The following is a 14,999-nucleotide window of genomic DNA, read 5'->3' as shown; positions in this document are numbered from 1 at the left end:
ACTAAACCTTCGAAGACTAGATCTTTTCAAAGAAACGTGAAAAGTTGTGGAGCTCTGCCTTTGCCTCCCGGTTTTAGCTGCATCATCAAAAAGTTCTTTTTCTGTTCCATGGCGCCTGAAAATGTGGTTCAGAAGGTAAATGACACAAAAAAGACTTACTCGTCTTGCGTTGATGCATGTCCACCAAAACATTTTGAACACTGTCGATGTCAAAAAACTCATGACACAGCTCATGGAGAAAAACCTGAGCGAAAAGCAATCTTCGGAAGCGTGTGAGAACTCATTTCTATAAACTGTCGTTTTTATATCACTTTCTAATTTGTTCGTTTTCATTTTAATTTCCTGAACAGCTGCTTTTGTTGTTGCCGTTCTTCGTTTCTTACAACTTACAATGTGTGTGTTCTTGGCGTCTTATTACACACAGTAGGGTACCGATAATACCTACTACCAGATAAGGGGGGGTCTGGGGGGCGAAGCCCGCAGCTTCAGCCCCCCTAGAGAAGAATAGTTCCCGCGCCACTGGGCATGGGTGCACCTCAACGGTCTTCATACGGGCGTGGAGCTTTTCCGTTTAACCTTGCACCAATGGGGAACGGCGTCTTTCTGATCCTGTGAATGTAGTGCCGAGGAACAGACCGCAGACCACATCATCAATGACTGTAGCCTACCATCTTTAAGCCACCTAACGAGTGGAAGGTCTGCGTGTCATGGATGATGAAACCAAAGACTGGCTGTTCTCCAGTAGGCCAGTCTTCCAGTGTAGCCCGGGAACATCGTGAATCTGGGGTGGTAAAAGGATAGTCCCACGGCCCCAGAGGCTCACACGGCGACGACGAGTGCAAAAAAATTGATCACCTCTTCAGGCAGTGATTCGTCTACTCTAGATCAGTAGTTCTCAAAATATTTATTGACGCAAAATGGTACATCTACATTGTAACAACATGATCGCAACACAAATCTTGCGCAAAAATCAAGAATATCGGCACAAAATCTCCAAGTTATAACACGTGGCCTGCTACAAACTTTATTGAAACCAGAGTAAGAATAAGAGGGCAACTGAGAGTTGGTGAAAGTGGGAGTCTGGTCGACACCACAATTGGTCGGTATGGCAAGAGATAGCAGATTGAACATTAACACAATCGCGCGACCATGTCAGTGGCCATCCTGTTGTCCCTGTCAGTGCAAGTTATAAATTTTTCTGCATTTTTGTTCAATTTCAAAAGCGTTAAATCTCCGACTACGTTAACTGCAGGTTGGGCATAAATAAATTAAATATACAAGTATTGTTAAATTGATTGCGAGATGCAAGCACATAACGGGTACCACAACGTAACAAGTTTATATCTCAATAACTTCAATGCTTTTCATGTTGTACAACGAGGGGTTTTGAATGCGAGCCAAACAAGTGCTGTCAAGGCAAACATACGTCGGACATAACCACACGACTTACCACGCAACAATGAGTTGTGATCGAACTGCCCTAACAGTGCAACACTCGCTACAATGGCAGCTCCAACAACATTTAACAACTGTATTTGTCGATAAATTAGTAAGTTAGTGATTACTGATTACATCGTAAGTTTACCTTGAATCAATCATGTTAGCTAAAGCATAAAAATGGCTGGCAAATGAAAAGTGGCGCAGAACTTGCAGGAGTGCCCGCACGGGCCTTGCAGTAGGCAATCTTCGTAGAGGACTGAGGGTTGCTAGAGTCAAGCATTTCTTTGCTGCGAGGAACGAGTGCATGCGGCGACTGCTCGGTGGCGCAGGCAGGGCAACATTAGAAAAGAGGACGATCGCGTGGACAGACCACGGCACAGCATGGCTTGAAAACAATTTGACAAGAACAAACAAAATAGAACTCTAATAATAACGAGGGCCGCTTCCATCGGTCATCTCCTAGTAGCTTTGTGTGCAAGTTTCCGGATGGGAGGCTACTGGCCAGCAGGTTTCCGAATGATAGGTTAATGAACGACCCAAACCTCAGGATTGGTGGAACTGGAAAATTGGCTTAAGCGAGAGAAGCATCAGACACGGACCCGGCTACCATCCGCTTCGGGGTGCTGGTGGGTGCGATCGATTCAGGTTCGAATCCCGTTGTGGATACGCTCACCGTATCGTCATCATCGTGTAAAAGCTAAAGAATAAAATAAAGTGAGAAAACTCTTCATCCATCCCGATTTCAGCGTCGCGAGGTGATGAGCTACATTTTTACAATGATATCGTTGCCAGATGAAAATGCAGTTTCTTGCAAACAGCGTCCATAAAACCTGATAAATCAAAATAAAAAAAACAGAGGGAGCTGTTTTATCTTCTGTTCACTCCCCAAAGAATAGAATACCGAAAATCAAAATTTTACATTAAAAAACATCGTTTACGGAAACAGTACTCACAAAATTATTGACAACTACTAATATTCGAGTTTCGATGCCATGCCTAACTTGAAGTTTTAGACGATTTCAGTTTGTGTGGTAGGTTAAATTGTATGCATTGTTCACTAAATTACAAAAGTAGGCCTAGTACTACACACAACAAACACCTATCGGTACACTAACTTGTTCATGAAGTATTTGCGATAGTTCCCCAGCCATTGTTACATAACAAGTGGTTAGCGATTGATGATACTCCTGCTGATTGGACGTTACTAACTGCTCATTGATGTGCAACGCCGTCCCGCATAGGTCCACGAACCGCCTGTAACATCAATGACGTCACATCGACACCAGAGCTAGCTGTGACGTCACAAGGGTGGTGACCGGGAAGAGAAAGCCTGGTACTTCAGGTAGAGACCTGACAACAGTCTCTGACCTAAGCCAAACACAGAACTTGCTATAGATGCCGCAAGTCAGGGACGACTAATTAATCATCGCTGTCCCATCAATATCGCACAACCAAAGTGCGACATATCCTGAAGCACCGCAATGCATAACTTTCAAACCAAAGTTAATCCGCTTCTCTTTGCTTGTTAGTCTGTTGCAGCATTTTGAGTGCAGGGTTTGGTTGGTGAACACATTATTGTTGTTGAAATCCCATTGTGCGCAAACTTTCTTTCTTGCGAATAGTCATAAAACGACATTCCTGAAAGTTTGAGCTTGATCAGACATCGTCTTCATTTCCAAACATCGCGATTTATAAAGTTACCTAAAGCAATTTTTTTCGAGGCTTGAAAAGGTCAAAACTTACTTAATTCTTATTGTAAAAAGATGATTTATGCGTCAACAGATTCAATATAATTAGGAGAATCCAATTCAATGTGCACTGACTCCGAAACGTCAGTAATGACGTCATTTAACAGTAACTTACAAACAGCGACAAAACTGATAATCCTACTGTATGCTTCATCTCTAAGTTATATGATAATAAATTGAACAATGAAAACTATTAATACTACAAAAAGTGCTCAATGCCAAGCAAAAAGGTGAAACAAGCTTTAGATAGTAATAACTATATTTGATAATGAATTGATGTACTTTCCAAACATAAACATCATACTGGTACTTGATGGCGTCCAGTGACGTTCGGTGGCTTAAACCATTGGGAAAGCAACTTGGAAATATGTTTCAGCAAGGTAGTAGGCACGAGGGGCGTAACCGTCGGGCGAAGCCCGAAGGCGTGTTGCCGAAGGCAACACTTCCAGCGGGGGGTCTGGGGGGCCTCCCCCAGAAAATTTTGAAAAACACTTCCAATTTGGTGCGCTCTGAGAGCATTTCCAAAACAAAATTTTCGGACTTTCCCAGTCCGAGGATAAAGATTCAATCAATCAATCAAACTGGGACTAGTCTAGAATGTTGGCTGCTTTTTTAGACTGAGCACAAAAACTTATTGTCAATGTCATCTGTAAGCATTTACGACATGCATTGGACTGGTGCACTAGTAAAGAGCAAATAATTAGCCTATAAATTAAGCTAGTCCATTCTTGAAGAACACAAGTATGTTTGCTCTGAACTTGTGATGTCAGTCTATTGACCCAAAGAATATAAAAAACACTTGTACTGTTTCAGTACTGGTTGGTTAATGTACCCTTTGGAATTGCATGTCTTATTGTAGAATCTATGTTTTTTTTTTGGTAAGAGAACCAGCTTTATTTTCAGCGTACTCAGTAGCCTACAGTTACAAGCCCGAAAATCACTCATGCGTAGAGGCTGTATTCCTTTCGCCTGAAACCAAAAGCAGCCGCTATGAGATACGCATGACGTCACTGGGAAAGCAACTTTAACCATAACACCAGATAACACATCTGATTGGCTAAGCAGCTGGTGTCGTTTTGCAAAACGATTGAGGATTGGATAAAACGAAGGCGTTTTTCAATGTAGGGTAAGCAATTTTGAAAGTTGATTTCCCTGGAGCTTCAGTGATGGTTTCTGACAAAAGCGTTTGCGTTAATTGGCATTTATAGGCAAGAAATGCGGTTTGGTGAGGACTTAGACTACTCACAAGCGTTACGAGTAATTCTAGTCACGAACACAGTAATTTTCAAGTTAAAATAAACTTGATAAAAATAATAAGAAGTTAAACCTAGAATTCAGTCATTATATTTTGCATAGTTTTCGCTCAGGTAAGCACTGCTTTCCTTGCTTTCCCTCACCGATCGTCACTGATGGCGTCACATACATTATTAAATTACATTTCAGTATGATGGCTTCTGAAAATATTGCGTGTTTGTGATAGATAATGGGTAGTTAACGATTAGTTATCATTCGCTTGATGTTAAATAACAATATTGCTCTTTAAAGATTTGTTCCACACTGCCTTTCCGGGTGTGCAAAATAGGCATTCTTTTTAACATATTTCAACGCAATGTCTCGAATTTTATCAGGCTAAAGTGAACAGCACTGCAATAGTATGCTTTAGTCCGTCTTTGTACAATGGTTGACATTTTATATCGAACCAACATGGGGCATATTGAATGACTATATGCGCAACAATTATTTTCAAGTTTTCTGCAATGTCACTTGGCAATTTGTGATCACTGATGTATAGTTTGTAGCAACGTGAAGCGAAAGTTAGCCACCACGAAAGATTTAACGGACCGATCTTTGCGTACATCAGTTTAGATGAAACATAGCCATTCCTAATGGCATTGGTAATCCCGTACAGATACCTTTGATCAGTCGATAGATCTTTTACTATGTGCTCCGGTAGCAAACGATTTTCTGGCACCATCTTCACAGGCTCAAAAGAAGGGCTGACTTCTTCAAATTTAACTCTACATAGAAGCTTCCCTATTGGCCCTTAAAATGATCTGTCACCACTGGTAGGTCCATCTAATGTAGCGAAAACGTGTCGAAGGGGTAGCTCATCGGTGTGCAACATGCATACAGAATAAACCAACTCACGCGATGACCAAGGCGTTGTTCCAGTCCAGTTATCACACATGATTTAAACCCAGTGTTTACATTCACGGAATCACACCCAACTACTTTGACACAATGCACCATATTATACGTTTTGATAAAGTCCATGAGAGCATTTGTAATATCTTCAGCTGTTCCTGATATTGGACTGACGGCAGCTAAATACTGATTTCCAAGTTGCTGAACAACACGGCAGTGTTCTTCGCGAACAAAAATCTTGCTACCTGTTCTTGATGCCATCTTAACAGTTTCATCTTAATAATGTAGGTGACGTCATCAAGTACCAGCATGATGTTTATGTTTGGAAAGTACATCAATTCATTATCATATAACTTAGAGATGAAGCATGTAGGATTATCAGTTTTATCGCTATTTGCAAATTACTGTTTAATGACGTCATTGCTGACGTCATCATTTTTCGGAGTCAGTACACATTGAATTATATTCTCCTAATTATATTGAATCTGTTGACGCATAAAGCATCTTTTTACAATAAGAATTAAGTAAGTTATGACGTTTTCAAATCTCGTGAAAACAACTTCCTATTAAAAACAATGCATTTTCAAGCCTCGAAAAAATCGCTTCAGGTAGCTACCTTTATAAATCGCGATTTTTGGAAATGAAGACGATGTCCGATCAAGCTCAAACTTTCAGGAATGTCGTTTTATGACTATTCGTAAGAAATTTTGCAGCAAAGAAATCGGAGAAAAAGTCCAAATTTCGACCCACCCTACTATATAGCCTACACAAGTTAATCTTCACATTGTATCGTCAGCATTGAGATGTAATTACGAGAAAGGTAACGACCACAGTCATTCTTAACTTTTGTAAGTTACAAAATTATCCATTTTGTTCATTGTTGCGATAAAGCACAAGTGTTTTATTACATTTTGTGGTTCACAACATCCATTTCCAGTATTTCATACAACATAAAATATGATTGGTCAGCAGTGGCGCAGGTTGATTGGGCTTGACACTATCATATGCAGGTGATGGGAGTAATTACAGTAGGTGATTGAAGGAATTAGCCAGGTGACATAAAAGAAATATAGAGAAACACTAACACAAAGAAGATCTGGTACGAAGGCACTTCTTCGAAAAGGGCGATAATAAAAAAAAAGTTTAAAGACAAAACATCGACGGCAATGTTTTTAAGTTGCCACAAGGTCAGCCATTCGCCGACACCAAAACCACCAGTTGCAATCCTCGCGAGCACGGCAGGATACCACGTAAACCAGGGGTCGATCTTAACTATTTTGTTCACTAGCCCACCGGACTAGTTGCTCCCCGTTTTCACTAGCCCGCACGATTTTTCACTAGTCCGACCAGTTAACTGACTTTTCACTTGTTTGATGATGTATTAAGATAAGTGTTCTGGCTTACACTGAAACTAACTAAAGTAAAGGCTTTCAGATTTCAGTACGCACAAGAGAGCAACAATACGCACAAAAATACCTTCTCGTACTACAGACGCAAACAATGCAATTTTAAAACATAAAAAATAAATGTGACCTCCTGACCTGTCTGGCTTGTTGGGTCAGCATAACTCTTTAGGTCATGGAGGCTCACGAGCTCTTCAACTACGACAAGGTAGCAATCCAAAGAAGAGAGAAAAAAACGAAATAAAAGTCAAATAAAATATTGTTTGTGCTGGCGTGCTCACTACTACCACGTGTCGTGTCTAGCGAAGTTGCGAGAAAAAAGTAGTCACGTGCTCAGTTGACCGACTTTGCACTTTGCAGCCTTCTTCGTGCAATCTCGCCTCTAGCAAGCAAGTTTTTGCAGTATTTCAGAGTGACCTCGCCAATTGCCATTTTGTAAACCAAAACTTTTCACGGTGAACGGTGACACCGGCGAATATTTTCACTAGCCAAATCGGACTAGTACTGCAACATTTCTACTAGTCCGCGCAAATTTTCGCTAGCCATTGGCTAGCGGACTAGCGTTAAGATCGAACCCTGTAAACGCAGCAATGAACTCGACAACAAAGCAAGCAACAGTATTATTGCTGCATGCGAGTCTCCCGAGAGTATCAAGTTGATGGAGAAAAATCAATAAACGACAATTTATTCTAAAACTTTTCCAGTGCTTGTTTCTTCATCTAAAGAAAAATTGAAAAAAAAAGAAAATTAAAAAAAACTAAAAACTAATATCTGACGCATAAGCTTCAGATAAAAACAAAGACGATCTCAATTATCTGACAATACACTCGAGTTGAAAAATTACCTGTACACTTTTCTCAGCAGTTCCGTCGTGTTTGCCGCGTGGCTTTTCACCTTATCGTCGTGCAAGAATGCCCTTGCATAGGCGAGAGGTCCAGCATTGACCTGAACGTTGACCGAACCTTGCAAACGAAGTTGCAACTTCTTCAAGTCAATCCGTTCTGCTCGAGTGAGTTCTTCTAGTTCGTTGCATTTGGACGTCATCTCATCAAGAGCGACCTCTATCGGCTTCAACTCGTAGCTCCTCATGGTGGTCACAGGGATCCGCTTCTTTATGTAAGGAAAGAAGTGGGAGGCTGTTTGAAAAAAGCAAACACTTAGCAGCATAAAAAAGGAGTTCGATATCACTAAACGAAACTTCATTGCACTGCAGCAAATAGGCTAGCTATTTCCAGCTACACGTTAGCTAGGTTTACCTTAAGCAGAGAGCACACTTGCCACGTTTGTGCATGAGAGCCTGTAGTACCCCTTTGTCGATCAATCTCCAACTGACGCCGAGACTGAGTTGGTGTGCATATGTATCTCAGACTACATCATCAATATCTACAAGCCCCCATTCCTCACGAATGCTGCCATCATCCCTTCCAATGTTCCCCTACCCCAGTGCCTAAGCTAGTGATTTTAACTGTCACCATACCGACTGACTGGATTGCACCAGGTTACTTGAACGGCCGGGTCCAAAGAAGCTTGAGCGATGGAACGAAGCCTCCAAACTATCGACTTCTCACACTCAAGCTACACAGTACACAGCATGGAGCATCATCAACAACCTCACTGGGCGCTCAGCAAACTTCCCTTGTCAGTGCCAGTTTATGCAGATGCCATCGCTTCCCATACAAAATGGCATCATCAAGATGAAGATTGCAAGGCATCTCGTCTTGTGGCCAAAGAAGTGTCTGTTGGAGTGGAAGCACCACAAGCAGCAGCTTTGACGACAAGGAGTCAAGGGGGTACTTTGGGACGCAAGCCCGGAATGATATTAGGGGTCCAACCTTTCCAAGGGTTCCAAGAACGAAGAAATCGTCGCATATTCTTTGAATATAGTGCATTTTTCTTAATTTCTGGGACCGAGTATCTCACTTGTACCTGACCCAAATTAACCTCTCAACGGCCCAGACCACAAGACCAGGCGATTTCACAAGAATTTACAATAGAGAGGTGTTTCCAGCGGTCCCCTCAGATCAATGTGTTGCGTAATCAGCTAATTTATTGAATAATTCATGGAAACATAACCAATGTGGTTAGACAGACATCGCTTAACCATCTCTGTTTACTAACGTGTATATTGTATAATGAACACATAAAATATTCAGTAGGGAGCTTGTAGCTGACAGCTGCTGTCATAATTGCGAACTCATTTGAACATTAAAACCAGTGTCCTACTGGTGAGAATAGTCTTGCGTTTCCATTGTTCCTCGATGCTGCCTCGCGCGCGCCCTCCAGGGGTGAAAGGAGTTTCAAACACAAAATGGCGGACGTTGTGCTGTTGCTCGAAGTAGTTAATCCTTTGCTCCCTCTCGTGTTCGTCGAAATAGGGTTGCACATAGGTAACCTGGATGTAGGCCAACTTGGGGTCTAAGTCTTTTCGGTTTACCTGCGTTAAAAGTACTATTATTTAAGTATAGGCGGTGTTAATTTCATCAATCCAACAAAATTTTGACTATATCACTAATCATGACCAAAAACTGCGTTAACTTTCAACCCCAAGTGTAGGGGTTTAGTGTTGTTCAAAGTTGAAAATGAATTCAAATTACTGAACAGTTTCATTACCATATCCGTCGAACAGCAGCCTTTAGTAGTTACATTAGAGCTCAGGCAACATTGCCACCCAGAAACAACAACCCTCGTGGCAGACCACGATAGCCTATGCAGCTGCGTGGTACGACCGGTCAAGGGAAGCATAAGAACGAATGGCGCCTAGATAATTATCCAAATCAATTAATAATTGCACAATATTATTATAATCAAACAATATTATTGTTGTCAAACAAACCTTCCCGGATTCTTGTATCAACTTGACATTTTCGTGGCCAAATTTACTGCCGTACATGCGCTGAAGACGCTGCGATATTTCCGACAACTGTGTCAGCTTCGGCTCCTACAAGACATGTTCGAGGTTATGGAAAGTACGCCACTAAGTGGTGTCGGCCCACTTGGGTAGCCATAATACGTGGACTCAAACTTGCATCGGCGGCGCGTCCAGTTCAAAATTAAATCAATTGAAGATGGTGTTGCTGACAAATTCTTGAACAGACGACCACGCATTCCTTCGTTTGGTTTCCCAGACACCCGTCGCAAGGTTTTCTGTGGTGCTGGTGAAGAATGATCAACAGCAGACATCAGCTCCTGTTGTTTTTTTAATAAAACTGACGATTTCTATTTGAAATCCAACACGTTCCCTTCGCTAAGCTGTGGCGATTAATCACCTTGTAAATATATTGTTTGCCATCTTCCTCCTCGAAGCAACTTTGCCCATAGAAGGAAACCCGAAAGTAAGTTCCCAGGAGTCGCTTGCAGTTCCTGTTCACCTCCACCACTTTCTCATAACCTTCCTTCAGAGTTGTGTAGATGCTGATCAGAGACTGCAATTAAATCGTAGCGGTGGTTGTAACAACAGAAATCAATTGGCTTCAACTGACCAATCACAACGCACCAACAGAAAAGTGATATATTTCTTAAAACACAAAGATAATTACTTCATAATCACGTCGCTTCTTGTAGTAGGGAATGACGAGATCGAAAGCGGATGAAAGGAGCTCGTAGCGCTCTGCGGTCTGGAGGGAGTCAGCACAGGTGTGTAGGAGTTCGATCAACATATCCTGGTGGGAGGAAAACATGTAAATTACTTGATTCCACTTCAATCTAGGTAAAAAATTATTGTTGCTATGCTGCTACCGAGTGCAAGTACAATAACTATCATTTTAATTTTATGACAATCATTGTACGGTTCATCGTTACATCACAAGGTGAACTTTCAAAAGCCACCTCACTGTACTGCACATCCTGCATCCCCACGTCCTCTTTGATGGAGGATTCCTCTTTCTCCACGTTGAATGAGATCTCACGGAATGCGGCGCATCCTCGGCCGACGCCGTCTGTAATGTAGTCGAGATAAGGATTTGAGATTACAACAACTTACCGGTGCCATCATGCAGCATCCATGAAGTCTATTGCGGAATTTCGCCACCAAAGTATTACAAAACAATTGCAACGAAACAGGTTTAAATTGCGGCGGTGACTGACGTAACATAAGCAAGCCTCGACTCACCTTTTCTCTTCAAGTATTCAGCCACCAGTGCGGCGATATGTACATAGCACATCGCTGCCTGAAACAAAGCACGTGATGACACACTGCCGTGGCTCAAATACACAGACACGAGTACTCTATAAATAGCATGGGCATCCTGTTTATATCCTTGTGCAATTGGGTTGTTACATTAGGAAACGTAGTTTCACCGAAACACGAGCGTCTCCAGGCGAGCAATGCATCTTAGTGACGTAGAAGAGTGGAACGCGTAAATTAGTTCAACCAAGCTACACACGTAATTATAGTATAACACTTTATAATAACATGAGGCTTGTGCCAATTGATAGTGGCGCGAAATTATCAACCAGAAGCGCCAATACATCCATTTGATGTTGGGATGCATAGGTCTGATGGAAAAATATCGAAAACACCATACTTCAGAATAATTTCGGTGCTTCGCATGAGCTCGCGCCATAGATTCGAGCCAAGTCTTTCTAAGTTCAGGTGTAGCCGCGTACGACTTGGCCAGGCTGCACTGCAAGTCAACCAGCTTCTCAGGGTCATCTTTGTGCTCCTTCATTGCAGCCGTCGCCATTAAAACCGTGCGAATCTTCATGGTCAAATCTTTGACTTCGGTCGGAAATGACGTATTCTGCGTGACAGAATAAGCACAGTTATGCAGCCATAAATGCATTTCACCGTGGCAAGACCACACGTAACTCAGCATAGTTAGCAGTAGTAGGTTGATTGAGACAGTGATGTAATATGGAATAAAATCTTTAAATCTGAAACATTTGGGAAATCTGTTGACCAGGAAGCGGGTTGCAGACTTTGAAATATCAAAACCTGAGTGAAAAATTTTGAAAAAAAAGAAATACATGAGGCAGCCAGCACTTGTAGACTGGGGTCAGTTAGGGTGAAACAATAATGTCATAGTGATATTGCTAAGCAAGGCCTGTAGACCAGCAGCTGGTGCTACAGGAAGGATGTATGAAACTCTAGCGCGGTATCACTACACAACTTACTGATATGCAATGGATAGCAGCAACAAAATATGTTTCAGCAAGGATATGAACAGGCAGCGTTGCTATTAACCAATAATGTTGAAGAAAGCCTAGTATAGGGAAATGTTCATATAAAGCTGTTACCCTTACCAGTGGATGAAGCACTTGAACAGGAAGATTGAATTTCAAATTATTAACCTAGATGACCTGGTCTGCGTTAGTAATGCAAACACATTGCATACTTAAACCAGCGTTTCGTGTTAGCAACCTTTACAAAACAGGGGCACCTATTTTTTATATCCATCCTCAATAATAAACGATCGTTTGTAAATAAAATTAATATCAGTTCTATTATTGACATTTTTTGAAACATAGCTAAGAAAATATTGCGCTTTTTCTCTGAGCGACTAAAATTGTTATATGGCATCTAAAACTATGCTTTCTACAAAGATCGTGGTACTGCAGCATAGAGTAAACGCAAAGTGCAGTTTCCATTGACCAGGAAACAATAGCCTTGTTTGTAGTTTTTAATACATACAGTATGTTCTAAAGCTCAGTAAATAGCTGTTCACTGTTATATTTGTTATATAGCCTACAGTGATGTGCAAAATATATGGGTGTCGGTGGGTCGGTGTTGTTTGTGTGTATGGGTTCCTTTTAGGTACTTGTTTAAAGAGATGCAATTGGTATGTAACCCCGTGTGGCAATTTTGCATTTATGGTTAGTAGAGGACTAAAAAATGATGCTTACGCCAGTCGCCAACTTTGACAAAGCGCTAAAACTGCAATCAGTGAGCTATGCGCAATGCAGGAGCAAGGTGTCTCCAGAATAGTGCTCAATTAACATAAGTCAAGTGCGTCCATAACTGCAGACAGTGGCACACCATATCGGCCTAAATGGCCTCATCAGTGCAGTAAGTATACTGGAGATGACCATATTTATATTTGGGCTAGTCCAATTGCAATAGTTCCAGGTTTAAAGAGTCTGACCTATGCGAATGTTTCGATTTCAACAAGACACTGAAGAAGCCGCCTGTACCTACACGGTGGAAAAAGCTTCATCAATAAATTATACGTTTCTGAACCTGGCTGATTTTCTTTATTTGTCATGTTTAATTGTTCGGTTGTATCCTAAACAAAGGACCTCTGTGTAACTTTTCACTTTCAATAACATCGAAAAAACCGGTGCAGAGGTGTACATTAGCGTCTACTTCATTACCTTCATATGTTACATTGCTCCATACCTCTGACAATAGAACAAAGCGCAACCGCCAGTGGAAAACCATGTTTGAAGTTCACAGTTTGAAAAACCGTTGTTATCTGGTGACGATGCAACCTTGAAGGATTTATTTTTTAAGAGAAGTTTAAATATCTTCTGCCCTGTCTATAATGGAAGTAGAGATATTTACATTTTCATTAATTTTTTAGTTTTTATGCACAAATTTTGTGCTTAAATTGTTGTCAAAAAGGCTATTTACACGAGCTTTGTAAAGTCAGTCACATTTCGTAGTCAAAAATGCGATAAGCATCTCAATTCAATTACGTAACAATCCTATTCATTCCAGTAGCAACAATGAAGATTGTCAATGTACCAAGCGTCGGGTTTTCAATTCAAGTGTTATGGGTTATTATCAGGGTTGTCAGATTAGTTGTAGCCTTCCCTTCCAGATTGCATGTCAGTTTGATTCTAAATTTATTCTAGACATTTCATTTTAAGTCTAAAACAAAATACCATTAAATATGCAGTGAATGTTGTAAATATGATATAACTTACAATAAGTAGTGGTGAGAATCTTCATGTTGAAATGAAAATATCCCTACGATAAGATGATGCCAGCACATTTTTTATCAAGTTTTGTAGCCTTTGTTCACCCCAATTTTATATCTGTGCCTGCGTGCTTGTTGAAAAAGTTTGTCAAATGGTTGGCAGTGTAAACGATGTATGCTAACAAATGAACACAGCAAGTGAAAGAGCAACTGTTTTTTTCTTTATATCATTAGAATTCTTGAAAAATGTACGTAGGGTTGCCTCCTGCTGAGAAGCCTTGCCCAGTTTTTGCCTGTTTGTGTAAGAGCTACCTTTAATAAGTTAATCGCTGTACAACTGCTAAAAAATATCATACCGTACATACAAATATTAGCCTACCCTAAAAGTGTTTCCAGAAAGCACTATAATCCATTATTTGAGTGTAATTTTGCAAAAATTTCCCAGGGGGCATGCCCTCGGACCCCCTAGAATACGCGTGTCTTCGAAATGTTCTTACCCCCCATGAGTTTTATTGCTTCCCTTCAATCCCTTGCTCAACCCACCAGGATACGCCACTGCGTAGAGCCATATTCTTCCTACAATAAACTTCACATACGCTTGGATTTTTGAACTTCTTATCTAACTTCTTCGATGCAACAAAATATGAAAATCAATAAATACCGTACCGGTACTTAACAATAACTACGGTACCGGTACTGTATTCTGTAACAACCTAAAAACATAACAGATTAAAAGTAAACTTAACATACATGGAAATATAACCCAGTGTTAAGTGTGCGGAAAGTCCTGTCAGCTAACTAGGTTGCGTCACACTTCTCACAGACAGGCTTTCGCGCCAGAGAGCGTGCAATTCAGCAACAAAGTTTCAAAGAAAGAGACGGAACTAGGACAGAAAGTTACGCGCACGCGTTGCAGCTACTAAATGCAATGAAAAAAAGACAATTACCGAAACAATCTAGACTTGTCTGAACAATCCCAATTTGCTTCTAAAAATTATTCCAGATTCCAGACATTTTTTTTTCTCTACTAGACAGTTCGTTTTGATTCCAGATCTGGAATCAATTATTCCAATCTGACAACCCGTTTCTGGGCAGCCGATTTGTAGCAAGAATTGCCAGTGATAGACACGTGAGGCTGGGCTCATCAGTATCGCACCGTATGTTCAACTGTTTTATTCGCATCAACAGCGCACGGGTATAAAGGATTGACACGGCGAGAGAGCACAAAAAAGCAGCAGTTGCGATTCGCTAACCATAACGGTGTAGCTTCCACGCTAGCCATTCAGACCTCCAATAAACGATAAGTTTCTGGGCAACCGATTTGTAGCAAGAATTGACAGCGATAGACACGTGTTTCGCCCATGAGGCTGGGCTCATCAGTATTCTTCTTCACATGTCCTACCCCT

At 41.1% G+C, this 14,999-nt stretch overlaps 1 protein-coding gene across 1 annotated transcript in view; it reads right to left on the bottom strand.

Annotated features, from left to right (window-relative positions):
• Window positions 1-889: 889 nt before the first annotated feature.
• The window catches only part of LOC145767603 (dedicator of cytokinesis protein 9-like), a 111,938-nt gene continuing 97,828 nt past the window's right edge, over window positions 890-14,999 (bottom strand). Inside the window, exons 37-46 of the mRNA XM_082579456.1 lie at window positions 11,260-11,475; window positions 10,845-10,902; window positions 10,562-10,671; window positions 10,273-10,395; window positions 10,003-10,158; window positions 9,570-9,674; window positions 8,960-9,170; window positions 7,581-7,872; window positions 2,556-2,694; window positions 890-2,137 (exon numbers count right to left, since the gene is read on the bottom strand). Of these exons, the coding sequence (XP_082435582.1) occupies window positions 2,012-2,137; window positions 2,556-2,694; window positions 7,581-7,872; window positions 8,960-9,170; window positions 9,570-9,674; window positions 10,003-10,158; window positions 10,273-10,395; window positions 10,562-10,671; window positions 10,845-10,902; window positions 11,260-11,475 (1,536 nt within the window). The 3' untranslated portion in view covers window positions 890-2,011. The remainder of the gene's footprint in view (window positions 2,138-2,555; window positions 2,695-7,580; window positions 7,873-8,959; window positions 9,171-9,569; window positions 9,675-10,002; window positions 10,159-10,272; window positions 10,396-10,561; window positions 10,672-10,844; window positions 10,903-11,259; window positions 11,476-14,999) is intronic.

The sequence above is a fragment of the Aplidium turbinatum genome, chromosome 3 (genome assembly GCF_918807975.1).
Source record: "Aplidium turbinatum chromosome 3, kaAplTurb1.1, whole genome shotgun sequence".
NCBI classification, from domain to species: domain Eukaryota; kingdom Metazoa; phylum Chordata; class Ascidiacea; order Aplousobranchia; family Polyclinidae; genus Aplidium; species Aplidium turbinatum.
The sequence above is the reverse complement of the archived record's forward strand: the minus strand, read 5'-3'. Positions and strand labels throughout refer to the sequence as shown.